Source organism: Camelus bactrianus, chromosome 22, assembly GCF_048773025.1.
Source record: "Camelus bactrianus isolate YW-2024 breed Bactrian camel chromosome 22, ASM4877302v1, whole genome shotgun sequence".
Taxonomy (NCBI): domain Eukaryota; kingdom Metazoa; phylum Chordata; class Mammalia; order Artiodactyla; family Camelidae; genus Camelus; species Camelus bactrianus.
The window spans coordinates 13,218,284-13,245,757 of record NC_133560.1 but is presented as its reverse complement, the minus strand read 5'-3'; the positions used below and the strand labels follow the sequence as shown (position 1 = coordinate 13,245,757).

General features: G+C 48.6%; 1 protein-coding gene across 1 annotated transcript in view; it reads right to left on the bottom strand.

Moving 5' to 3' along the window:
* Positions 1-27,474, bottom strand: part of SLIT3 (slit guidance ligand 3) — a 583,328-nt gene that overhangs the window by 468,652 nt on the left and 87,202 nt on the right. The window contains exon 4 of the mRNA XM_074350310.1: positions 19,173-19,244. Within this exon, the coding sequence (XP_074206411.1) occupies positions 19,173-19,244 (72 nt within the window). The remainder of the gene's footprint in view (positions 1-19,172; positions 19,245-27,474) is intronic.

The window sequence follows — 27,474 nt, the reverse complement described above, 5'->3', positions numbered from 1 at the left end:
GCAGCCTGAACTAAGACACCGTTAATTCAATTTTTCCATTAAAAAAAATATTTTTGCACAGCACTAAACCCTGCTAACAAAAAAATAAAAATACAATTTTCCACTCACAAATAGCTCATAGTCTGGTGGGAAAGGCAGACAAAACACTGGCCTCAGAGTTGGCAAAGCTGATGCTAAAACAGGGCCCAGAGGGAGTCATTCTCATAAGTAAGACTAGCGTTATCAGGAAGAGCTTCCTGGAGGAGGAGAGAGCAGAGCTGAGTCTTCAAGAGTGACATTTACTTAGACAACAGGATGTGAGAAAAGCCTTCCAGGTATGAGTAAGAAGGCATAAAGATGCAGAGAAAACAAATCACGGCGAGTCTCTGACCTGCCGAAGTCTAGCTGTGGCGGGATTGGAAGGACTGAACCAAGGCACGGCAGGGTAAGGGCCAGAGAGGGAGGCGAGGTGAGATCCAGAACTCCATCAGTTCCCTCTGTTCTCCTAAAGTCCCGCCCGGCTTCAAGGATGCTGCCTCTTAGACGTGGAAACAAAGGCACAGCCTTCCTGAGTCTGCATCCCTTCTCCACATTACTCTCCCAGCCTGTGAATTCAAATGTCCACTCCTACACAGCCTGGATGTCTTCTCAATCTTTTTTTTTTCCCCCTAAGCTCCCTTGGGTCATTCCTGGAATAGCTGCAGATGTGCCTGCCCTATTTCAGGGAGGACCCGAGAATGAAACTGCAAGGTTTCTAGGCACAACTGCTGTCTTGAAGCAGCCTAGGGTTCTGGGCATAAGGCTGACAGTGATGTCTGGCACGCGTCATCATCAGAGCACCTCCTGGCTGAGGCATGTCTGCTCTAGTCTCTGTGTGTCTAGAATCCACCCCACTTTTTTCCAGTATGTGGGCTAATCGTTCCAGACTGGGCTAATCGTTGGTCCAAGCCTCCGGCCACAATGATCTGTCCGGAGAAGTGTACACAGCTGTAGCCAGGCTCCATGGAGTCCTGCCCCAAGAATCCTTTGGAATGAACTCCAGGGAAGACTTTGCTCTCTGGTCACAAAGCTGTAAGGACACGGTGTCAGCCTGCCAGGGTTCCACCACAAGGGGACAGGAGGGAACGAATCTGCCAGGCAGAGAGATGCTGAGATGACACCCAGTGGGCTCTGGGCTGGGCCCTGGTGATCTTTAGCCCCAGCCCTCATTGCGGCTTTGTGTTGTCATCAACGATGCTTGTTTGTTTTTCCTGATTCTACTTTGCTTCAGGTTTCTGTCAGTGGTAACCTTGAGAGTCCTAAAAAGCCAGGTTCCTCTAGGGTGGAAGTGGTCAGACCCCCAAGAAGCCACACACAGCCCCTGGAATAATTTCTAGAAATTCTCTGGAGATGGTTGGGATGCCGTTAGGGAGAAGAAAAGAAAGTATCTCTTCTTCAAAGTGTGAAGACAGGTCACCTGAGGTGTGAAGCCCCAGAGCTGGGGAGACACGGGCTCTGATCTTGCTTCCATCTCTTCTTAACCCTGAGACCAAAAGTCCTTTAAACCCTTTCCCTCAATGCAAATGGAGATGACTAATACCCACCTCTCACGGTTGGGAGGAAAAAAATTTAAAAATGCTGGAGAAAGAACTTGCCCAGCACATAGGACAATACCAAACAATGATAATTTTCTTGTGCTTCGAATTCTTCTGTTGAAGGCCAACTCATCAGTACACTGCGATCCATGCCAACTACAGGAGTTGAACCACGAGGCTTCGTAGCTTAATCAAAAGAGAAGTGGCAGCTGGCCCTCACTGGTCCCACCTGCGTACTTCCGAAGCTCTCCCTGCTTTCTACTCCCCAGAGCAGAGCTCAGCAAAGATGAGTGCACTGCAAAAAAGTCTTCCTCTAAAACACAACTTCCCTTGACATAGATGTGACGCACATGCCTTTTGCTCCATTCCCATTTCGTGGGACGTCCTCTCCCCTTTGGCTGCACGGTCCATAAATGTATATCCACTGATGCACGGATAGATGCAGCTCCGCCTTAGATGGGAAATGCCTCAAAGGGAGAGGTTGGGTCTGTGCATCCTACTCCCCAGAGAGCTCAGCAGGACACCACAGACAGTGATGGTAGTGACAGAAAAGCTGGGGTTTCTGTCTTGTCACCATGGGAAGAGAGAAGGGGGGGGGGGTGTCACCGGCTGAGCTCTTACCATGAGCCAGACAACACGTTTATGCTGAAAATACACCATCACGTTTGACTATCCCCACAACCCTGGCTGTGATCCCCATCCAAACATTGGACACTGAGGCTAAGACAAGAAAATGATAGATCCACATGGCAGAGCTGGTCCATGATAGATTGGTTCCATGTCTGTGGTTCCCCCACTTCCCGCCCCAAGTATGTGGGATGATTAAGGGGGTCAGGCAGATTGGGTTCTCAGCTCCACCATTAATACAGTAGCTTGAGCAAATTGTTTATCATTACTGAGCTCCATTTCCTCTTCAATAAAACGGACTAGTTACACCCACCTCACGAGATGATTATGAAGATTAAATGAGATCCTGGCGATGAGAGGGTTTAGAAGTACGCCTGCTGCTTTGTAAACATTCAGATGGCAGCTGCTGAGACATGGCTGTGTTATTCACTATTATTTCCATATACTCTCTTGTCTCTTTAGGTTCAGAGCCCAAAGACTATTTGGCAAGAGGTGCTTTTGGTTCCGTTTCCAACCTGAGATTTCTACACCTGCACCAGGCCCACTGGCGATGTCTGCAGGCCTCGGACATGTCACTTTTCCCACACCCACTGCACAAGTTCACGGCATCTGAGTCTGGCTCCAGGCTGCCCCAGAGCCGAGAGAACTGCTCCCAGAGGGTGCAGGAGCCAAGGCTCTCCTTCCACCCTGGCTGCAGCAGAGCTGGGCGTCCACCTCCCCCAGGAGGACGCCACGTGGGCTACACTCTCTCTCTCTCTGGCAGTCAGTATCACACAGGCAACGCAGGCCGTGAAATAAGCTTTTTATCACCCAGGCCCTCTTCTCTTTGGTTTTCTCTTGCTTCCTGACAAACAACTGTTATGTTTCCCAACATGATAAAGTACTCTTGGTTCTACTCCACCATCCACCCCACAGTGAGTGTGGACTGGAGGAAACAAGACCCCCCTCACTTCTCCTCTAGCTTTCGTGTTTCTTGTGACTTGGCTGCTCGCATGTTCCCTTTCAACAGCCCTTCTGCAAAGAGGCAAGGCCGAGATAAATCCTCCCCCACTGCCAATGCTTTCATCCTTCGTTTTTTTCTCGGGAAGCAGCGGGGCTGAGCTGAAAGAAGACAGAACTTGGAGCCAGGCAGGCAAGGTATGAATCCCAGTTCTCCAATTTCCTAACTGAATGACCTTGGGCAAAACACTCCACCTTTCAGAGTCTCACTTTTCTCTTCTGTCAAATGGGTTCATAATCCCTACTGAGCCACACAATTGTCGAGAGAAGCCACAGGAAGAGATTCAGAAGCACTACAGGGTGAGTGGTGACCATCCTGGAGTTAAGGGGAGTGATCCAAATTAACCTCTCCAACTCCATATAAAATATTTGTTTGAAGGTTCTTCTTCTGGCAAAGCAACATTTTCGGTAAAGGGCCATATTGTGAATAGTTTTGGCTTTGGGAGCCATACAGTTTCTGCCAAGGACTATGCACCCCTACCACTGTAGCACAGACAGGGCTGTAGACAGTATGTAAATGAGTGGGTGTGGCTGTGTTCCAATAAAACTTTATTTGCAATAGCAGGTGGCAGTGGGCTGGAGGGGCTACAGTCTGCCCACTCTGGCCTTAGATGTTTAAAGTTTGGAGCTGGGGAAGAGCACCTTCCTTGCCAAGAAAACCAGAATGCCAACCTCCTCCTCCTGCCAGCACTGTCTCAGAAACTCACCCGTCAGGGACGCAGAACCCATGCCAGCCACCAAAATTCCCTCTCCGCCTTTGAGACACTGGAGGTTTAGATTTATAGACATGGCAATTTGTTTCACATAATTCTGTCCATAATTACACCAGCAGCCACTAGGTAAATGATTTGGCCCTTTCCCCTGAGTAATATTTCCCCCAGTGAAATAAATGGAGGGTGTACTTCTCTCCCATAAGTTAAGCATATTATTTGCTTCATCACACAAGGCAAATGCGGTAGCTCCGAGCTATTAGTCTATCAGTGCAGCGATCAGACGGCCAGGAGCCAGAAGTAATTTACAACAGGGAAGTAAACAGGGCCCCGGATAAATAAATAACAAGCCCGGGCTAGTCTGGGGCCTGAAAAGATTAAGTAATGAGAGTATCTAGCAAGAGATTTAGTGCTAAGTGAGCTAGGACCCGAGCAGCCTCCTATGGAGGAATCAAATTATATCACTGGAAAGAGGTATTAGTGAAGTCCCTCACGCTGAGCTGGGAGATCAGCATTTCTTGGGAGGGGAGGGCTGCCATCATTAGCATAGCAATTTGGGAGTCGACACTGAAGTCTGGCTAATTAGGTGCAGGTAAATGGGTTGTATATGGAAGGTAAGAAGGGTGCGGTGCCCCTAGCAAAACTGGTCAGTTCCTGCACGGCTGCTGGGTTACCAGTAACAGGCTGGGGTCATTTTCTTAAATGCACAGGCTCCTTACAAAGGATATGCCCTCAGAGAAGTAACCAGCTGGGATGGGAAAGGAAATGCTGCTGAGCTGGATACCGAGCTGACTTTAGCTTTTCAACATCTGAAATTGCCAGGGGGTGGAAATTCAGATGCACCAGGCTGGAATGTCCCTGGGCGACTGCAGGCTCTGAGAAGCAGTTCCCATCACCCCACTCCAAAAAGATTTCCACTTCACCTCCCCGTCATGGTACCGCCATTCTTCCAGCACTAGGATGGAAACCTTAGGGAGTCGGCCTCTACTCCTTCCTTTCAGTTGCCTCTTTTGTTGATTCTTTTCTGGCAATGGCTCTCCTGTGAGGTTTCTTTCTTTCATTCCCTTCCTCAGGTATGTTGTGACAATAACCACATAATGTATCCACAGAACGTCCAACAACACTTTCACAGGTAAGAACTGCTACTCCTTCCTTGGATGAGCAGTATTACCTCTTTCAAAAGAATATCCTTTTTCTTAAAAGATAAACTGCTATCCCAGGCAGCCTGACTCCGGGAAGCACCAATCACTGTGAGCCAACGACCCTTCTCCCATGGTTTATCTCCCCTGTCACTTACTGAAAAGTCATGGCAAAGGTAAGGATGTGTCTTTGGGCTGTGCCCTCAGCACCAGACCAGGAACCCTAGGGCTGGGGCTTGTGAGTCCCCTGCTGCTCTGTGCTTCAGTTTCTCCAACTGTAAAATACAGATGTAGCTCTGGATACTCTACAAGTGCCACCCAGCTCTGGGATTCTATGAAGAGGATGTTGTTCTTGCCCCCTGAGGGTGTCTTGCAGAGACAAGAGTTTACACAGAGCTTGGTACAGAAAGGAGAGGCACAAAGGTGATCAGAAATCCTTCCATCTGCCTTGGAGGGAACCAGAAAAAGACAAAAACAAACCTGAGATAAATTTCTCCCCAAAGATTCCTATTTTCTTTATTTCCTTTCCGTTCCCCTTCACCATATTACTATCTTTGCCATCTCTGTTCCATGTTCACTTTTGGTTACTGCTGTTCCTTCTTCTCCCTCCCTCTCTTCCTTATCCTGGGGTTTCTTCCTTTCTCTCCACCCTGTCTTCCCTTTTCCTCCATTCATCTCAAGAAAAGACACCTCTTCTTCTCCTCATGATGTGAAATTAAAAGTGGTGAGTGGGGCAAGTCACCCAGAACAGCGGCCCCTCTCCTGATCGTGGCGGCAGTAAAGTGAGTCTCCAAGGCCTTGCACTCCCAGCGCGTCACCTGTGATCGCCCACTGCTGACGGCAGGTTTGCAGAAAGGAGTGACGGGTGGGGGTCCGAGGGTCGGTAGGGGAGACGTGGATCAAATAGTAGGTTGGTGTTGTAGCTACACCAGACAGAGACTCTGACAGAGTCCGTTTGGAAAACATTAGTATTTTGATGTTCCAGTGTGGTTCTGGTTCAATTATTTCAGAAGACATGGTTCGCTCCGGGTGTGGACTAATTCACCAGATGTCTTTCAAACAACCTCTGGTTTAGATCTCAGATCAAGGACAAAAAAATAATTCGGAGGTTTAGATCAATGCTCAGTAAATTAATCTATTCTTTTTTTTTTTTTTTTTTTTGAGACTAAGATTTGGTTTTCCTGTGGGTCCACATAGGTCTCTTTTCTGGAAAGGCTTTACTGAGCTGAGTCTTCCAATAGCTAGACAATTCCTTTCAATGCCCATTAAAAGTAAAAAAATAAATAAATAAAATCAATGAGGCCTGGAGATGAAGCAAGCACAGTTTACCTTTTCATTTCGTTGTATCATAGAACATTATTCTCAGGTCTTTGAAATAAGCATCAAAAAATAACATTTCCTCCCCAGCTCTCAGTCTCAGACACTGACTCACATCTGCTAGTGGAGCATCCTGACATGGGCTGTTTCTCTCTTTGGTGGCAGTATGAAGTCCCACCCCAGTGGCCCTTGAAGTCAGCCCACGTCTGCGCTGCGTAGCCCATCTGTATGTGGATGGGCTCATTCCACGAAGGCCCTCTCAGAACCCCAGGGCAGGGTTTACTTTTTAGTCCCAAGTAATTTGTCTTGCAAAAGGTGAAATAAATAGAGGCTGGAAACTGGGAGAAGAAGTCCAGTTTATCAGTTTTATTCATCCTCTTGTGTGTATACTTGTTGAGTTTGCATGCATGTGTGTGTGTGTGTCCGTGTTGTGCAGGTATGTGCACATATGCTATTAAATATCATTTGGGGGTTTTTCAGGGCAATGAGGAAAGAGCTCTGGTTTGGAGCAGAAGATGCCTCTGACCACATACTGAGAGGAAAAGCAGACTTGGGAGAGACCAAGTTCTTTCTCTCATGCACTCCGTTACAGAATATGCATCGAGTGCCCACTACATGCTTGATGCAGTGGTAGGTAATTGCAGAGTCAACCAGACAGACAGCATCCCTGCTCTCAAGAAGATTACATTCTCCTGGGGGAAAAGAGAGCAGAAAGTAAACAAATAAGTGAGAAAAAGAATTTCGAGTAGTGGTAGGTGCCATGAAGAAAATAAAACTGGGTCATGTTACAGACAGTGTCTGGTAAGGAAGGGGTGCTACTGTAGGTCGGTGGTCAGGAAAGGCTTTCTGAGGGAGTGATGGTTGAGCCAGGACTTGAATCTCAAGAAGGACCTGGCCATGCCAACACCTGGGGTCAGGGTGTTCCAGGCAGAAGGTACAGCAAGGCCAAGGCCATGAGTTAAGAGAGAGACAGGGGTGTTGCAGCATCAGGAAGAAGCTGCGGCTTGGTGGATGTGGGAAGAGTGGCCTAGGACAGCTCAGGAAGAATGGCGGGGCCAGATTACGTAGTACGGGGAACTTGAATTTATTCTTAGAACAATGTGAAGTCACTGGAAGGTTTAATTAGGGGAATAAGGAGATCCGATCTGCCTTAAAGCAATCATGGCGGCTGCTGGATGGATGATGGATACTGGGGGAACACCAGCAGAAGCAGGAAGATTTACTGGGAAGGTCCTTGCAGTCATCTCATGGAGAAAGGATGGTGGCAGTGGGGATGGAAGGTGAGGGACAACTGGTAACGCATGGTGACAAATTCTACCCAGTCTCCTCATCCCTCCTATCAATGACTCTCCACTTGGGAGGAAACCGGCAAGTAAGGGACTCCCTGGGTGACTGGTCTTTCCTGGCTGCTGTTTTTCCAGCCTCATTAGGCCTAATGATCTCCCATCCTTCACTCTCACTTAACTAAAGGAAGTGCCATGCACAAGGGAAGAGGATCTGCAGAGAATGCCATTAGCAGTGGAAGCCATAACAATTACTTCCTAAGATAATTTTGTTCCCTGGCTGAGCCCTAGGGAACTGGTGGTTGACAAAGCTCTGCTCTGTGTTGTAAAATGGAATGAAAGTCCCTAAAGGTTCTGGGTAGAAGCCTGACCCGTGCACATCTTTTCCAGGGAAAAGAGACACTCTCTCTGGAGACGAGAAAACATTTACACTAATAATTTACGGTCTCTGAAGCAGATCTGCTACTGGCCATCTCTGTGCACCAAAAACACCAATTATATGAGCCAGGGAGACAAAGTGTCTCCTCTTTCCACCACCACTGTCGCTTTTTTCTGACCTCTGATATCTCCTCAGTGCTGCTCAATCATTTGAGCTAATTTAAAAGTCAGTATCTTGCACTAACGTGAAATTGTATCTGTGCTTTGATTCAGCAGCCTGGAAAGTCTCTTCATTTATCTGTCTGGGATTCTCATATAGAGGGAAGGTTTCATGTGTATGTGTGTGGTATGTTCTGTGTATGTGCATGTGCTTTTGAAATAAAAGGGGGAACAGAGTGGGAGATGTAGAGACACGGGAAGGAGATGATTAGGGCCGTGATAGTAACAACATTGATGATCCAGCCTTTCTTTCTATGTTGCTACCAATGACTTTCATTTTTAAAAAATTATTGAAGTTAGGTCTCTCTGAGCATCTTGATCTGTAGCTTAGAGTTTCATGAATCCCAAATTAAATGAAACTGACACGGAGGGAATCAGTCCTCCACTACCCTTTCACCTCTTAGAAATGCAGTTTTCTCCCTTAGACAGAGCATTCTGACCTCCAAAAGTCAAGATGCTTCCTTCACTGGGAGAAACGTTGGCATGATTCTGTGTACATTTCAATCAAAAGCTGACTCATTGATGAAAAATTGGAGTCCAGAGCCCTAGACATGCCAATGAGAGGCCAAATGATCATCTCCATGGCTGAATACTCCACTGAGCCAACCATGGGGAGGATTTTTGGCTACACAACAAGCAGCGCCAATCAAGATGAGTCCAGACTCCCAAGCACGCTGCATCACCATAAGCAGGATGAGGGGAATTAAGGAAGGAATGACGGGAAGAAAGGAACATCATGAATAAAACATTAAAATATTATTCTAAACCATGAATCAAAAACGTGGGCGCGGTACACCACATTCAGGCAAGGAGCGTGAAATTTACTTAAACTTCTCCATTTCTATTTGGCTTGGACAGTCCTCTGTTATCATAGTTTTGCTGTTGTTAATACCGTGTCAACACTTTCATTACAAGCCTCAGTCTCTGGGACTTTGTAAACGGACTGCAAACCTTACAAATGGAAATTAATGCTCAAAATGCAGGATACTGAGCCTATAGGAAAGCCAGCAGAAATCCAGAGTTACAGGCTTCAGTGTATGTGTGTGATTTGAAATTATGCTAGAATTTGGGACAACAAATTAAAACATTATTTGTCCCCTGGAGAGGTTCCCAAACGTTGGTTGAAAATGAGAAATGATTAGGCCCTTTAGAAATGTTTCTGTTGACGTTGAATGTGATTCAAGAACAAAAATCTCAAGATTATTGGATGTGGGTACATTAGCAACATTCAGGCAATTGAAGAATGGATGTTTTGGGGTCTGCCCACCTCAAAAGGCTGATATTTTTCTATATGCAATGTGGTATTTCCCCGACATTTTCAATTCCCTTGACAGTTTCCAACTCCAGATCAGGAGACTGAGGATGCCAGGATGCGGGTGAAGGCTAGCCTCTGGTTCTCACTTTCAACAAAGGGCTGTGTAGCCACTGGACAGCACGGACTTTACTTGAGCACCCTTGGTGATGTCCACACAGCCCTGCCGAGGTTGGCCAGCTCTACCGCAGGCCACAGGGTGCTGAGAGCAGCACATGGTCTTGTGCAGAAAGGTTCCAACTCTGCAGGTGGGTCCCGGCCAAGGAAGTCTGAGAAGGAGCCAGGTGGCGAGCAGCCCACGCTCACACCCTCCAGGCTGGGATTAGACACGTCTGCACTCTGCTCCGCATCCCAACAACCAGCATGCAGCAGGGACACACACACACACACACACACACACACACACACACACACACACACGGCAAGTGTTCAACGAATGCTTGAGTTGTCCCTGGTCACACAGTTCTCTAGCTAGGAGTCAGGCAGCCATGTCCCCAGTAGGGAATTGACCACGTGCCAGGTATCAGCTTGGGTGTTTTATTTTTTGATTTCCCCAACTCATTGTGTTCGTATCCAGCACAGAGAATGCACGGATGGACCGAGGCTTTTGGCTTTGCAAGGAGCTGAGCTCTTCTTTCCATCAGCTGTTTCATGCACCACCTGAAGGTTTCCTGAAGCTCTGACACATATAACCCTCTCCTGCTACATTCTTTTTTTTTTCTGTAGCAATTCAGTTGGCCCCAGTTTCACCATCATCACCAGCGTCCAGTATTTCTCACCAAAGGTCGGTCTGACTTCCTTCAACGGTGACTTTTCCCATCCTGATCCATGGCACAACTCTAGAATGTTAACCCTTTCCGCACGTCTTTGGAAAACCATTTTGGAACCCCCACCAAGTAGGCCAGCAACAACCCTTACCTTCGAACCAAAGAAAATACTAAATCCATGAAATCACTTAAGCCAGCCTTCCAAAGAGAGGGAGACTCAGAATGTTTTATGCAGCAACCTATAAGAAACTCATTTTGTGGGATGTTTCACATTCCAGCCCATGGTTTATTCCCCCATATATCCCTGCCAGTAATATCAACCAGATGTGGCAAAGAAGTCTGTGAAGAATTGTAAAAATTACAAGCATATTCTTTAATTCCAAAGCATTGTAAAGTCACAGCTTGGTTTTCTTTCTTTCTTAAAAAAATTCTTTAAAAAGTTTCCAAGCTGGCAGAATGTTCTCAAGTACAAGTATTACCTGATCACTTGAGAAAATTCTTCTGCTGGCCTAAAGGGCTAAAGAATTTGAAAACGTAAAACTTCACTTTATCTTTGATAAATTGTAGGGAATTGAGAAAGGTCTACTTGCAAACATGCGTTTATGTCTATACATTTTTCTCTTTCAATGTTTCAAGTCTTAATAACCTAGATCTCAGATACAAGCACGTGTTCATATAAGCTCTTATGAGCATAAAAATACAAACGCTGAACCTTGAAAGACTCCGAGATCCGTGATTGTTCTCTCTCTCTCTCTCCTGCCCCTGACTCCCTGCCTTTTTCAAGATTTCTTTCAGCATAGGCAGCACACTATAAACCAGAAAAAAATACAGAATTGGGGGTCAGAAAGACCTGGGATTATCCCTGGTGAGTTAAACTCCTCAAGCCTCAGTTTCTTCATCTGTGTAGTGGGCATAAACATACCTATCTTGCAGGAGGACCAAAGTAGATGGCAAGTGCATAAAGTATGCAGCGTGCAGTAGGTGCTCACAAGATGCTTGGTTCTTTCCCTGCTTCCAAATCTATAAAATAATAGGGGCTCTCCTGTATCAGTGTTTCCCAAAATATGCCCCTTGGGTGACATACACCAAAATCACTTAGGGTGCCAATTTACAAAGTCAAATCCTTAGGGCCATTCCAGATCCTGGGTACATGACCTAGGAGCCAGCATTTTAACCAGGACCTCAAAGGAATTTTTTTTTTTTCTATACGTTAAGTTTGAGAACCACTGTAGTCTGGATCCTTGCTCTGCAAAGTGTGGTCCTAGACCAGGAGCATCACCTGGAAGTTCATTAGAAATGCAGACTCTTAGGTCCCACCCTAGACCTGCAGAACCAGAATCCACATTTCAACCAGATTCCCAGGTGCTGAGATGCACAGTCAAGGTTGAAAAATGCTGGCCTAGAAAACTTTTATTCCTAGTTCTGAAATTCTACAGTGAGAGTCTATAAGGCAGTCCAAAGTATCGGCCTCAGAATCAACTCTGCGGATAAGGCAACAGGCTTCTGTGCTCAGGCGGATAGAGCCTCTGTGGGGAAGAGAAGAACAGAAACCTTCCATGCCTCTTTCCTCGCTCCGGCTTCAGTCATCACAGAGAATGCAACTCACATGGAACAGAAACCCCAGGGGTGGCACGGCACCCACTGCAATCCATGATCTGTCCACAAGCGGAATAAAGCTACACCCGTCTTCATGCACACGGCACGACTCGCAGGTGAAGGAGCCTGCTGTAAAGCAGACACGAGGCTGGCCTCGCCGCGGCGCTCAGGGACTGGGGGGTTGCTGGCGGAGGAGGGAAAGGAGCTCTGGTCTGCACAGACTTTTTCCATGAGCTTTAGGTAGCTGTGCCCCTGGAAAAAGTGACCCGGCGTCTGCAAGGGCGAATTTGGTCTTACTGTCGGTCCCCTGGCCTCTGAAGGCTGGGTCAGCCCAGAAGGGGGACAGGACTGTGGGATCCGGCTCCAGGCAGGTAAGCATCTCTGCAGCCCCCACCATCCTCCTGAAGGACTGGTTTCCCACCGTCCTATTAGCGTTTCACCACATCAGATAACAGCTCTGCTGGAAAACTGAGTAGCACGGTTTTTGCCTTCTCCATTGGTGTTTCACTTTTATGGCACCGTTTCACATCAATACAGAGTTTTATGGAGATACATATTGCATATAGTTAAGTTTTAAAGGTTAGCGCAGGACTGGAAGGCTAAGATGGCTGCAAAAGGACCTACAAAGTAGCAGAAGGTAACACCTTGAGGTCTTCGGTTCCAGCCAGTCCACAAGTCTGGGCTCATTTAGGGCGTCGAAGAGATAAAGAAACTAACTGACCTTCTACTAGGTGGCACCTGGCTCTTTAGTTACTAACTTCTCATAACTATAGGATGGAGATTGTGGTCTGGAATGTGGGCTCTGGAGTCAGGCAAGCCTGGGTTTGAATTTTGGCTCCTCCGGTGACTGGCTCTATGACCTTGGGCAAGCTGTCTAAATCTCTAGGACTCTGTTTTTTTATCTCTAAAATGGGGATAATGTAGTAACTAACCTCCTAAATCTGAGACTAAAAGAATCTACCTAAAAGCAGCTGGCAGAGCCCCTGACCCAGGGTAAATACGCGATACACATCTGGGGAATGCCTGTGCTGATGTAAATTCTTTGTTAAGGCCCCTGCCCCCAGGATTTCAGAATATTTGGAGATTGGGTCTTTAAAGAGGTGATTGAGCTAAAATGTGGTGGGTGCCCTAGGCCAATAAGGCTGGCATCCTTATGAGAAGAGGAAGGAGCACCAGGGTGAGGGTGAACAGGGGACAACCACGCGAAACAGCAGCAAGAAGACCGCCGTCTACAAGACGAGGAGGGAGGCCTCAGGGAGCCAGTCCTGCCAGCACCTTGATCTGACACTTCCAGGCTCCAGACGGTGAGGAAACAGATTTCTGTTGTTTAAGTCATCCAGCCTGAGGTACCTTGCTATGGCAGCCCTCGCACACTAACACCGGGGTGATGGTTATCACCCCCGTTTTACAGCCAACTTTCTCACGGACTGAGACAGCTGAGGTCACTTGCCCAGCGCCAGTCACCAGAGAGTAGGATCCAAACCCAGGTCTGTAAGGCTCCAAAGCCCCCGTTCTCTGCTCAAATGTTGGGCTGCCGCCAAGAGGCGTTAGATCACCTGGCCGAAAGCAGCTTCCGGTTTGTTTGAGGATACAGGGCATGGATGCACGTGGCCTTGTGATGAGGGCAGAAAATGGTGAATACGAAGGAGAAATACAAGCGGGCGGAAATGAGAGCTCAGAGGAGGACTCGCCCACTGGAGGTAAGTTCCCAAGAAACTGAGGTCTCACGACCTTTAACTCTTTGGACGGGAAGCAGCTCCACCAGGACAGCCGCCCCAGTGCCTCAGGGCTAAGTCCGCTGGCCACGGTTCGTATTGTTTTCAGCTGCCTGGGGATTAACTTCCCAAGGCTCTTATCACTCCACGGACCCAAGTGAGCGACAGCAGTTTAACCCCAGTGGCGTTTTTTTAACCTGTCAAATACCTTGTAGAACCGTGTGGGGAATAACTGGGGGCCTCCGTCCTGTTGCTAGCACCACTGCTTATTCAGCTACAGGCTTTAGACCACTACCAAATATTTAAGGGACTCTTTGGACATGACTCCAGGAGAGGTGGACCAGAAGGACGCCGGTGGTCTGCTCAACTTCATACAGCAAAGTCAAACTCAAAAAACAGTTGTGAACCACCACATCCCTCTCATCCCCTTCAAAGCTCCCTAATCCGGTGAAAGGCAGAGAGCTTTTAATTACTGTTTTCATCCTGTCTTTCGCTTCTTCTAAGGAATTTCTGGCAACATTAACCACTTAACTTCCAAGTAAGCAGAAACCCTTCAGTCCTTCCCCCATGTGTAGGTGAAAGAGAAAGCTGGAAGGAGAGGCAAAACAGGAGGAATCAATAACCTACAGACATGGAACAGACCACGCTCCACCCCATCCTCTCTAGATGAGATAAGTGAGGCTCAGAGAGGTGAAGTCACACACCGAAGGTCACACAGCTTGCGGGTGGTGGAGCCAGGAGGAGGACCAGGATCTGCCCACTCCCAGTGCAACACTCCCTCAGCCCTCATTTGTTCTGCAGCTGAACTCCCTGCCAGGTGCTAAAATGTTTACACCACAGATACCAAAGCCCCAGCACACGCACCATTCCCATCAGTCAGCCAGCAAAAGTTAACCATGGCCATCTTTCAGTGAGTACTTACTATCTGTTATAATCGATGCCAGAGGTTGTCTGTGGGCTATTTCCGTTTATCTCACAACAACATAGAGAAATAGGTCCTATTATTGTCTGCTTTACTGATGCAGAACCTGAGACCCAGAGCGGTAAAGTAACTTGCCCATGGTCTCACAGCAAGTGACCGACAGCCCCTCAACCCCTTCATCTTCCTGCCATCTCCTATGCTCAGCCCTGGGTCAGGAGTGATAGGGAACCTAGAAAGAGCAGAAGCACGGTCCTGACACTTGAGAACCTCATGATCCACATCAGGACGGGAGTGAGCTAATAGTTACTGAGTGCCCAAGGCATGACAGAGACTTCGCTGAGTGTTCTACCAACCACAGGGGTAGTACCTAAACCTCAGGGTACTTCTAAGCTCTAGATTCTACGGCCCGTGCTCTGTGTGCTGGAGAACAGAGTCAGAGGGTAGATACGTCACGACTATACACACGCGTCAAGGAGTCAGATGGTGCTGGATCTGCGGGGGTCTGGGGTGGGGCAACCAGCCAAAGCCTGATCGAGATACTTGGATACATGACAGGTCCATGACCTACCATCTTAGCAGGACCTCAGTGCTCCACAACAGCTAGCATGGCAGTGTGGCGTGGTAGAAAACGGAAGTACCTCATGGCGACACACATGCACTCGGTTCCCAGGGCTGCTGTGTCCTGGGCAGACAAGCATGGGTAAGGTAGACAGCACCTCTAAGCTTCAGAAGTAGATTTAATACTGATTTAATACTGAGTGTTGAGGCAGAGTGCCCAGTGCTGCTGCTTAGAAATACAGGATCTATGGACAAGTGATTTGTCCATAGACAAATGGACAAACTGAGCCTCAGTGTCCTCATCTATAAAATGGGAGTACTAAGGCAGGGAGCTAACTGCGGTAGGAAAAAGCAGACTTTGGAGTCAGACTACCCACATTTGACTCTAGTCCTGTCACTGCGAATTGTAGGATGCTGGGCAAGATCTCTGACCTCTCTGAGCCTCAGTTTCATGTCTACAGAACAGGAATAATTACAGCACCTCCTCCACAGCATTGTTAGGGGAATCAAGCGAGTGATAAGTAAAATGCTCAGAAGAGCACCTGGCATGCAATCTGTTCACTATTGTTATCGCAAGGTGTTACTGTGAGGCTCCACACCACCCAGTGAAAGCACAGTGAACTGCACAGGCTAGATGCTCAATAAACTTGCGGATGTCTGCTATGCTTCAAGTTTGGCATCTCTTCCCTCCGTCTTCTGATAACAGAATTATTCTTTCCTTTGGGAAACCCATCCCCAAGCCCCGCACACCCACACCCCCGAACAACTGTGATGAACATATGACCCAAACCCGATCAATGAGAGGACACCATCTCACCAGCAGCAACGATCTGCTCAGAGCTGCACGTGTGACCCTCATTCTGTTCTGCAGGACCGTTGTCAAGGACACCCTCTCCACCCAGGTTGCTAGGCTTTAGTTCCCTCCGAGTGTGCTTTTGCCCACCATCCCGTGCATTCTTCCGAGGGCTGGAGGGAGTGAGATAAAGTCCCAGTGACACCGCCACGCCCCTGGACTCAGCTACTCCTAAAGCCATCTGTAACCCCGGCTGGCCTTCTCAGGCATATGAACTAACATATTTCCCCTTTGGGTTAAACTAGTTTTAGTCACATTTCCGTCACTAACAGTTAGTAGTAGCATTATAATAGCACAGGTTCTCAATAAATATTATTTCCCTTTCCCATCACTACTTGAGACATGTCTTATTATACAATCAAAGCCTCTCCAAAAGGTATTTTTGAGGTAACACTGAGTATTATGCAGGTTTTGTCTGTAGATCCAATAAGATAAAGGGTGTCCAGATTTGCAGCTTATCCCACATGGCAGACCACGGGGGAGACGGCCGCCCAGCATCCCCATCCAGCATTTCCCGGAAAATGGCTCGCTGTGTCTACCGAGAGGCAGCTCTCTTTTAAAACAGAGCCAGTGCCATATGTATACACACTCATGATTGCACATTTATTGATTTCTAATTTGCACCCTGCTTATTTCCAGAAAGGCCCTGGAATGGCTGACAAAATAAGACAAAGACACAACAGGGTCATTAAGAAAAATCAAAGATCAAGCCCAGAGAGAAAAAGGGATTGCTGATTACAGCCCAAGCCTGGGTTACTATAGTTGCTTCAATTAAAAAACAAATTTATATTTAGCTCTCAGCTTTTTGGCAGCCATTCAGAATGTGTCATGACAGGGCACACGGAGAACTGGGCATCCTTCATGTCTGCATGTCTGCAGCTCAACACCAGGAACAAGCACCCAGGAAAAGCTTATTAATGAATGAATGAATGAGCGAGTGAATGAATGAATGTTGCATGAAAGAATCAAAACTCCCTGAGAGCACTGTTTATATCCTTAGGCCTGCATCATTCATTTATTCACTCACCTAACTCTTGAGTGCCTATGCGTGTCACACTGTACCTGGCTGGGGACCTGGAGACGGATGGGTACCAAAATGAGTCAAAGGTCATCTCTGCCTTCCCAGCTGCAGCTTTCCCGCTCGAAGCAAAAGCTCCACATAATAGGAGTGTTCTTGGCAGCTCCTGGTTCCTTCATGCCTCCCAGAGAAAGGAGATTAGAAACTGAGGCTGTGAAGATGGGAAATGTAGGAGTAACGATATGAATCTCGGCGATAACTCTCATACAGCACTTTAAACCCTAGAAAATACACGCACGCCATAATCTCATAGGATACTTACAGCTCCGGGGTAGGGGGGGGGAGAAGGGAAGAGGGGCAACTCCCACTTACTGATAAGGATGTCTAGGCACAGGACGGAAGTGACTCTCCCGACCTCTCTCAGTTAGACACTGGCAGTTACACTGGACATTCCCACACCCTTGTGCCACCTGCCTCGGCCTGGCCCCCAGCATCTCAGAGACCTGTTATCACTCCCTGAAATTCGTCCTCTGCCTGAATCAAGACCAGCCTTGCACAAAATGGGCATCACCTGAAGGCCATGGGGAGCAGCTGCAAGGCCACGCCTTCTGTGAGCAAGAACCTGCCCCGCTGATGTCCTGCGGCAACTGGGACACAGACCCCACCCGCTCAAAGTCGCCCAGCAGCCCCAGCTCCACAGGCTCAAAAGTGATGCTCAGATTCAAGACGAACAGCATATAGCCTGATTATTTCGTTAAAAGCAGACTGAAAAGGCACATGGTAGTGCTGGGTGGGGAGATGGCCATTAGGTGAGCAAATTACGGAAGGAACTGTACAGGGAAGAGGAAGTTAAAAACCAGAGTGGTTTCCCTGTGTGCCCGTTTGGTATCGCTCCTCAGCTCTGCTGGACACTCATCGCACTTCCCACACCCTCACGCCCGTCACGGAGGATTCAGAGTGGAAGACGGAAAATGGAGGCACACCGTTTCCCACATTTAGCCAAGCCAGCCAGGTGGGCTGAGCGAGGGAAACGGGGCACCAGCAAGAGGAGACCTTGACAAAGCCAGGTGTGTCCTAGAGAAGGCACACAGGGCCACTGCACCACTGAAACACCAGCCAGCCCTGGCCTGTTTCTGTTCCAACACAGTGCTCTTGAAAGTACGTTCATGTGTGTAGCCTCTGTGTGTGTGTACACACAGAGATACAGATTCCTGATTTCTTAAGCGCACGCATTCTGTGTGTTTCGTATTTCCCAGTCGATCCCAGAGCCTACATGCATTGGTGGACTGCATAAGTAGGTATCAAACACAGCCCCTGGAAACGAGAACGGTGGCCACCACTCTGGAGCCTCCCCGGTAATGTGAGAGCCTCCCAGCCAGGGTATAACCCTCGCCGCAGTCAGACACTTATCACTCCATCCAGAAAGTCAAGCCCTGGGCAACCCCTTCACCCCGTAATGTACACTAGTCACTGCCAGCAGGACTTTCTGGTTCAAAATCATGGAGCTGTTCACCGTCAATAATCAGCAACTGCCTAAAACCCACAAGACATGAACCGCAATCTCCATCCTGACGTGCACCTCCAACTCTGGACCTTCCAAACTCTCATGCTGAATAAATACACAGAGGCATCTCCAAGTCCCCTCCCATCCTTCTCATTATATCCTGGACCATTCCAAAGATAAAGCAAAATTCATGGTGTTTCTTTCTTTTCCCCACAAAGTCACAGACCTCCAGACCCAGCATTCTAAGACCAGCAGCAGGAGGAAGCAGACAAAGGAATCCTTCCAACCACCAGCAAGGCCACGTGAGGTTGAAACATTTACTCCAAACCAGCGCCCTTGAGACCACTGGCTGGCTTGTGTGAATCCAAGCGCACCCTCAGGGCATTTCCCTGAGATAAATTCAGACTCAAGTTATAAGGAAAAGTTTCCTCCCTCCTTGCAAAGGAGGCAGACGCTACCACAAGACCATAGCCCACGTCGGCCACTCACGCAGCTGATCCCTGAAGGAAGGGACCACGAAAGGCGGGCTGGCGAGGAGTGTGGGGGCCAGCGTGCTGAAGCCCGGCTCCAAGTGTCCGTGTGTGCCGACGCGCTACCAAGCCCCACGTGGCTCGGGGCTCTCCACACTCAGGCAGCCACATTCTCCGCGTCAGCAAATCCAGGCAAGACACCAGGTAGAGAACACAAAACCGTGCTACTCACAGTCTGGTGAGCTTCGGGGTGCTCTGGAAAAGCATTTCAGGGAGGACTTGGAGTTTATTCTTGTTCAGGCGCCTGAAGAGGAAAAAAAGAATGAAAGGATGTCAAGGGGACACGAAATTGGATCCATCCATCAGTCAACAGGTATTAAGAGCTTCCAGATCTTTCCACGGGGTGTGCTCAGCACGTGTGAGGTATATTCCACCTAGTGGAGCTTGTAGACAAGTTGGGGATAAAAGGCACAGGTCAATCATAAGCAAGAATACGGCATGTTTTTGGCCACTCCCCCGTCACAAGCCTCAGAGAGACATCACTAACTGATCAGAACGTGCTTGCTCTAGTTAGCTACTGCCAAGTGATGGATCCGGCATGTGAAACGGGATCCTAAATATAAATAAAATACCAGAGAGAATATTCCAGATCCTAAGTGGCGAGGGGTGGGGGTGGTGGGACAGACAGCAGTGGAGACAGGGACAGAGAAGAGGGTGGGGCAGATCACCACGGGTTGGAGGGTCAGACGGAATCCCTGCCAGCCGTTTACGACTTCCGTGGGCCCTCGGCACTTATGCCTTTTCGGGCACATTCCCCTATTTAAAAAAAAATTAAGTATTATATATTATAACTATGTTATTATAAAAACAAATATATTAATGTTACATAATGTTTCCTTTGACCCAAACACATTTCTCTTCTTCTAATTTTAAAAGAAATTAAAACATTTTCATGGGTCCCTAAAAGTTATTGACCCTGGGCGCTGTCCTCACCGCGCACAATGGGGACGTCGGGTCTCGGTCCAGGTGTGCAGGGTGGCTGGGGGGAAGACCCAGCCCAGTAGGGATGCCCCACAGGGGATGGCGGCAACAGAGCCAGACTCTCTCCTGAGAGTGGCTGATGCTGATGCCCACAGAAAAGAAGGCCACCTGCGTTTCTGAGGGACAGTGAGCCATTGCTGTGGTCTCCATGAAGACGGCGCTCCTTGGGAGCGTGCGGCCAAGAGGGCACACCTGCTCCATGCTTGCTCCCAGGTGTCTCTGTCCAAGCATCTCTATGCAGCCTAATCGGCGAAGCCCAAACTAGTGTCCCCAAATCTCCTGTCTCCAGAATCCTCAGAATCTCCTGGTGCAACAGCATCACTGACAGCCTGGCTGAACTTCTCCGCTTGGAGTGAACTGCACATGCTGGGCTTCCTGAGGTAACTGTATTAGCCCATCTTAGAGCCAAGCCAGGTGAAGGGAAGAAAAGGCGAGCTGCTTCCCGGCTTCTGGCCCCAAAGTCTGCACTGCCCCCACCGCACCAAGCAGACATGATTCCCCGGACGGCGTTTATACCCTTTTCCCTTTTTCATTCCAGGTCGACGGACAAATACGTGAGAAGGACAGGGGACTAGAGGGAAGTTTAAAAAGGCAAAGTGTGTGAGAGAGAAACATTTAGGACCTCGAGGAACGAGGCTCCTGTCAGAAGCGTGTGGCTCAGCCCTAAAGGGGTTCACCCGGCGTGTGGGCAGGAGTGGACCAGCGATGCTGTCGGTGAGACTCCTGACTGGAAGGAAGCCAAGATAAGGCTGGGAAGTTGGACAAGAGAAACTCAAACTCCCTGCCCTACCAAAACAGCAACCTGACTCCCGCACTGGAATTTTTTTTTTTTAATTTTTGTTTAATTGTGGTTTAAAGAAAAAGCCATAACATAAAATTGACCATCTTAGACATTTTTAAGTCTAAAGTTCTGCAGCGTTAAGCATATGCACATTGTTGAGCAACAGATCTCCTGAGATTTTGCAGCTTGCAAAACTGAAACGCTACACCCACTGACCACCACCACCCCACTGCCCTTGCCCCCTCATCCCCGGCAGCCATCATTCTAATTTCTGTCTCTGTGAATTTGACCGGGGCTCTTTTGATCTGCTCTTCCTGTGTCCCAGTATCTGCTCTTCCTGTGTTCCTGTCATGGAAATGGGATGAAAGCGGGGATCCCGGGGGAGAGGAGGGCAGGGCTGGGGATCTAGCTCCTTGTTCAGAGCAGCTTCCGTACAGTCAGTGTTAAGTCCCTCTCGAACACGTGGAAGCACTGGTCCCGGAGAGGGCATGCTGTTGTGACTGTGAGGTTGGCCAGGCTGGGTTCAGGTCTGGCTCTATCATGCTCTTGCCGTGGGACCTAGGGGAAGTTACCTAGCTCGCTGAGCCTCAGTTTCCCACCTGCCAAACGACCCTACTCGGTGAGTTACAGTAAGTCTTAACGACACAGCATGTGCATAAACGTTTAGCACTGTAATGAGAACATGGCAATCATAACCAAACTGAGTCAGAAGCGCATGTCAGATGCTACACTACATGTTAGGCAGGGCAGCTTGAAGACAGCCTTCACTGTTACCTGCATCTCACAGACAAGGACACGGATGCCTGGAGAGGCTGAGCGCGTTCTGCGAGGCCACCCTGTTAGGAAGTGGTAAAGGCAGGATGCAGACCTGGGCGCCTACCGCCAGAGCCCTGGTTCTGATCCCCTGGGTTGCTCAAAGCCTTTCAACAGCGACAGCTTCCTTCCCTTCTGTTCTCCCCTTCCTTTTCTTCTTTTCGTCTCTGCTCCCTTTCATCCAGATCTGCCCCCTCCACCACCCCCAGCCCAGAACACCTGTCACCGTGAGTGCACTTCCCTTCCTGAAGAGGGCACTCCTGGAAGTCCCCAAGGCCAGTAGCGGGTCTCTCTGAGGGTCTGTCTGGAACCACCCTCTCTCGTCATAGCTGCACAAAGCCTGGTGAGAGTCACACTCAGACAACCAACGCTCCAGTCTAGGCAAAAACCCTGCACTGAGGCCCACCGCTGCCTGCAGTGCCTAGGGTACTGGGCGTGCTAAAAGCTCAAAACCAGAGCTGAGGCTAAAAATAAAACCAGCTTGGCTCCGAGGCTCCAGGAAGGGAAGGAATCGTTTGCAGTTCTTTGCCGGTATTTGTGGCTGGACAAAAATAAAAACACAACCAAATGTAGTCAACTGTGCTCTGCCTGCTGCTTCATAAACCCTGAACGAGGACTGCAGGGTGGCTGGGCTGGGCTCTTCTCCCCAGAGCATCGGGGTCTCTCTGCTTTGGCCTGGGTGGGCTGCATACTGGTCCTCCGCATCAAGGTGAGCTCGATACATTTCATTTCTGGTTCATTCTATTCCAGGATTTATTCATGTTTATTTAGTGAACCAAGTGGTCCTGAAAGGTCTTCCTCAAAGAGCTGACGAAGGCTCCAAGCTGCACAAGGTGCACTTCTCGTGCGGCGGCTCCACGAGCAGCTCCCGAACAGGAAAATGAAGCATGAAATGTGCCGTCTTCTGAGAGAGGAGCAGGTAAGCGCTGGGCTGCAGACGGAGGAGGCTGGTGGCCACTGTGTCCTCCATCACTCATGCCATCTGCTGCTCTGTCACCCTGGGCCCAGACGTGCAAATCTGCCCTAGATCAAGCTAGAAATAAATCCGTGATGCCTGGATGGAGAAAAGGACCGAACGGGCTGGTATGAGGTCAGACCTGAGGAGGTCGGCAAACAGGCTATGGGCCAGGTCAGTGATGTAAAGCCCATCTGGGTGTCCTCTCTCCCTCTAAGGTCAACACTCCTCAGCTTTCCTCCTGGAACAATGGGGAGAGTCAAGGTCAAAACCCCTCTGGCTGCTACTTGCAAGGTCATCCTGCTTTTCAGCTTGAACTGTGAAGTTCCAAGAAACAGAGCCTTGTCTTTGTGGTACCCTGACGGTCCTCCTCAGGGTACCAGGGTGTAAGATCTCATTAGAGGCTTTTGCCACTTTATTGAAGTCATTCATTGGTCTATTCATTCAACCATGCAACCATTAGCTTATCCGTTCACACAACCAACCCTTTACCCTGTCTGTCTATGGTCTGTCTGTCCATCCATCCATCCACCCACTATTCTACTCAACCATTCACTTATCCATCCATCTACCCATCTTGTCCATTTATCCCCTATCCACCCATCCATCTTACCGGTCACTTTTCATTACAAATACAGTGCCTCCCTCTATCTGCATGAGTAAGATGCAGATGAAGAAGGATGTCAGATGCTGGTGAAGGAGACAGACATGGAAACAAAAATTTGCAGCATAATCTTGCAAGCAAAGATACTGTAGGAGCACAGAGGAGGGGCAGCTCACCCAGACCTGGGAAAGGAAGGCTTCCCAAGGAAAGCAGCTTGGTGTTTATTTTTAAAGCGTAATTGAGACTCTTCAGGAGACAGGGATAAAGGGTTCTAGACTCTGAGAGCAGTATGCGCATGGTCACGGAGGACCAGGAGACCCAGAGTGTCTGGAACATGGAGGTACTTGGGGAACACAAAGGATGAAGCTGCAGAGCCAGGCAGAGGTCATATCATGAGGGCCCTTGAGGGTCACAAGAAAAGGATTCGGGCTTGGCTGTTTACTGAGAGTCCTAAGGAGCCACAGAAAGGGTCTGAGCAAGGGAATGATGGTCTGTTTTGGATTTCTAAAAGTTCTCTTGAGTAGCCATACGCCTGGTTTGGAAGAAGGTGAAATCAGAAGCAAGGCGAGCTGTTTAATCAGTGTGGCCGTGTGAGGACCTGGCTGAGGGTAAGAGTCATACCAGAGTGTCGGAGATAGATGTGAGGGGGCAGTCAGCAGGGTTTTGTGACTGAACGCACGTGAGAGTTGAGAGAGTTGCAGGAGTGGAGGTGTTACAAGTGGCCCCGGGGGCTCCCGCTTGGGTAACTGATCAGTCAGAATGACTAACCATTGCTGAAAGAAACAGAGCAGGGAGGCCCACCGTGCGGTAGCGGGTGTGCTTAGATTCAGGACTTCTACTTCTGGGGTCCCTCAAATATATTTTGACAACTAGTAGCCATAGCTGGTAATAACACGAAGACCATGAGTCTGTAGTGCACAAGGCACGTCCCACGTGCCATCTCTTTTAATTCCACATGGAAATGCTTTGAGGCTAGTACTCCTGGTCACCCTATAATAAGGAAACAGAGTTGCCCAAAGTCAAACTTGACCAAATCATGGCGATGGGATTTGAACCCAGACACCTGATGCCAAACCTGTGCTCTTAACCTCTCCTGGATAATGATACCTGGTATTTAAATTCAGCCCTTCATCTGAGACTGTCATGATGTATTACCTAATGTGTGGGTCTCAACTTTCCATTAACTCCTGAAGGTCCTTGAGAGCGGGAAGTATGTCTAATATCGGTGACCCAAGCAGACACAGGCATGCGAGGGGGCCTTCAGTAAAGGCCTGTTGAATTTCATAAGCAATTCGCAAGGTGGGAATGGCCAGTTCGGGGAGCCTGAAAAATCAATGGGCTTCCTGGGCTGGGTGAGGGGAGCCAGCCTGTTTTCAGGTGAACAGGATGCCCGGGGGGCCCACTTGCTTGAGTCTGTCTGCATCATCCTCCAGAATCTTCAAGAGACGCGGCTCCCAGGCTCACCTGCCTCACTATTGACCTACTGTCCAGCAAGGGCTGGTGCTTCCCCTCAGTCAGTACAGGACCAGTGAGAGGAGGCGGGAAGGAAGCACCTCAGGCAGCAGCAGGCCCCAGCACCCTCACAGCAAGGGCCTCCCCTTTCTCAGGGAGGTGTGGAATGTTCAGCTGCTGCAGCTAAGGCCTGAGGGAGGGAGGGAGTCAAAGTGTGCTCATTCCCAAAGGTCACCAGGACTGTTTGCTTTAGCAATGAAATCAATTGGGTCCCCTTCTCCAGGCACTTTCCTAGGCAGCCTGGATGCCTTCCAGGTCTACTGGTATTTTCAGAAGCATCACCGAGGGCCAAAGTAGCTTTGCTATTCAGAGCGGAAGCTCCAGGCCGGACACTTCCTGGCAGGCCCCAGGAGAAGGGCAGAACCAAACCCAGAGGCCTGGAATCCCAGCTCAGAGGTGGCACCTCCATCCACGAGGATGTACGGATGTCACAATACATCAGGGGACCTCTGAGCAGAGCAGAGCAGAGAAAAGAGCAGAGAACCCTGAACAGGAGCAGTTTCCACAGTTGCTCACTGTAGCCACTGATGGCTTCGTAGTCTCTTGGTTCCCTAATCTGCCTAACAAATCAAATTCAGGGCTTTTTTTTCCTGCTATGCACATTTTCACCATGTAAATTGGATGCAACATGACCAGTTCAGCAAGGAACCTGATTTGTGCCGATTGCTGCTTTATACCACTGTTATGATCAGAAACAGCCCCTGCATGCGTGGGGGGAAGATCTAGCGGCTTACAGCTCCAACGCCCCGGGGCCACTTTGGTTGGGTGACTGGCTATTCTTTACTATTTGGATCTCCCCCCTTTTTTTTTTTAAATGTATTTTTAGTTTTACATTTTTTGGGTAGCAGCTTTATTGAGATCTAATGGGACCTCCTTTTAATAGCACTTCTGGACCAAGCCACAATTTATTTTGACGGTTTGGAAGCAAGTTGACCTGAATCTTGTCTTCCACGGAATTCAGCATTTGCTCAGTGACATTTAGGTTGGCTAATGTCAGTTTTGAAAATCTGTTATTTTTAGTTTGTAACTTCAAAAACGTCCTAATAGCAATTAAAAACCTTTACTTTTGACATTTCTGTTGGATAAATAACTTTGTTGTCATAGTCTGGAACGCTTGCCCTAAGCAGTTTTTTCCCCACTGAAGTTGTTTAAGTGAGCCTTTTTCAAAAATAACTTAAGAGTTTATTTTTGGAACACAATCATTATGTAATAGCAAAACACAAACCTCGTCAGAGATACCTGAGAGGGCTGAATGGTTTCACATCTGTGATGGGCTCTGCGGTGTTTCTCAAGTGCTCAATAAATGGTAGCTGTTACAGCTACTGCTATTATCATTATCATCATCCCCAGATGCCCCAAGAGGTCAGAAGTCGGGGACATTTATCTCTCCTTCATAGATGATTGTATTGGTCAGCAAGGCTATTAGCAGTAACAAATAAACTCCAAAATCTCATTGGGTTAACCCAGTGGGCACAGATTCCACACTCACACAAGGGGCTTGCTCCGTCTTATAAGATGCTACAGAGAACCATGGGGCCTCCCAGGTCAGGGTTCTGGGGAGGAGCCGTATCACCCTGTAACTTCCTTGACCTAGTAGTGACTCCTATCACTTCAGCTCTCAGTCTGTTGGCCAGAACTAGTCACACGGCTGAACCTAACTGCAAAAGAAGCTGGGAAACCCACAGGGATGCTTGGATATTTGGTGAGCACTATTATAATAACCAACTTGCCTTAGCATCAAAGCAACAATGACCTCTTTGTTCTTGTTGTTTCTTCCTTCCTTCCTTTTTTTTTTTTTTTTCTGTCAACACAAGGCACTTACAGCGTACTAAGTGCTGCGGGAGGTGCTTTATATGCATTATCTCATTTCATCCTTAAAGTGACATTGCTACTGTCATTACTTTACACAAAGAAACTAAGGCACAGAGAGGTTATGGGACTTGTCTAAAGTCACACAGCTGATAAATAAAGTTTGGACAGATCTCTTTCTGACACCAAAAATCCATGCTCTGAACCCCTTCACCACTCTGCTTCCTTAACTCTTGGGTGCTTGGTTGACCAGAAGGCCACCCAACAATCCTAGAAGCCACTAACAAGGAGTATTTGTTCATTTTATAGCTAGAGACACTGAGTCAAAGCAGACTAGGAAACTGACCCTGTGCTTCCTTGGCCTTACTGTCCAAGGCCTATTTAATGTCCTGCTGTCCTCTAGGTTCAGAAGGCTCTGAGGGTCCCAGGAAATCACTGCCCCCAAGCCAGGAGGGGAATCCGCAGCCATCTCTTAAGAGCATTTATCCTTGTTCCCCTCTCAGACCTAAACGATCTGTCCATTCAGAACTTCCCCAACGGCATTCTCAGCCCCTGCCTGCCCTCATGCGTGACTTTGTTCCGAGATATCTGTCCAGCTCTAGGGAGCTCTGGGGCTTGCCCAGGATCTCACCTCGCCAGGATCCAACACAAGGCTCCAGCATGAAAAGAAAACAAGCACAAAGACCCTAAAACAACCCTTTTTGAACTTTCCCGCACCTCACATTGGACCAATTTTCCTCTAATTACACGGCTGTTAGGGATAAAGCAGAGCACATCAGTGGCCTGAGCCTGCCTTGCCTCTGACCCTGTCCCAACTGCTGCCGTGTGCCCAAATACCCGTCTCTAGAAGACCCTGATTTCAGGAGGAGCAAAGGGTTTGGGGGTGGGGGATAAAGGGCAAGAGTCCTGGCTCTGCAGAGAAGGAGCCAAGCGCTCTGAGGTCATCTTGTTCTAGGGTGACTCACCCACAAGGCCTAGGTCATTTTTGCCTAGAACAATGCAGGGAACCCCAAGGCTGC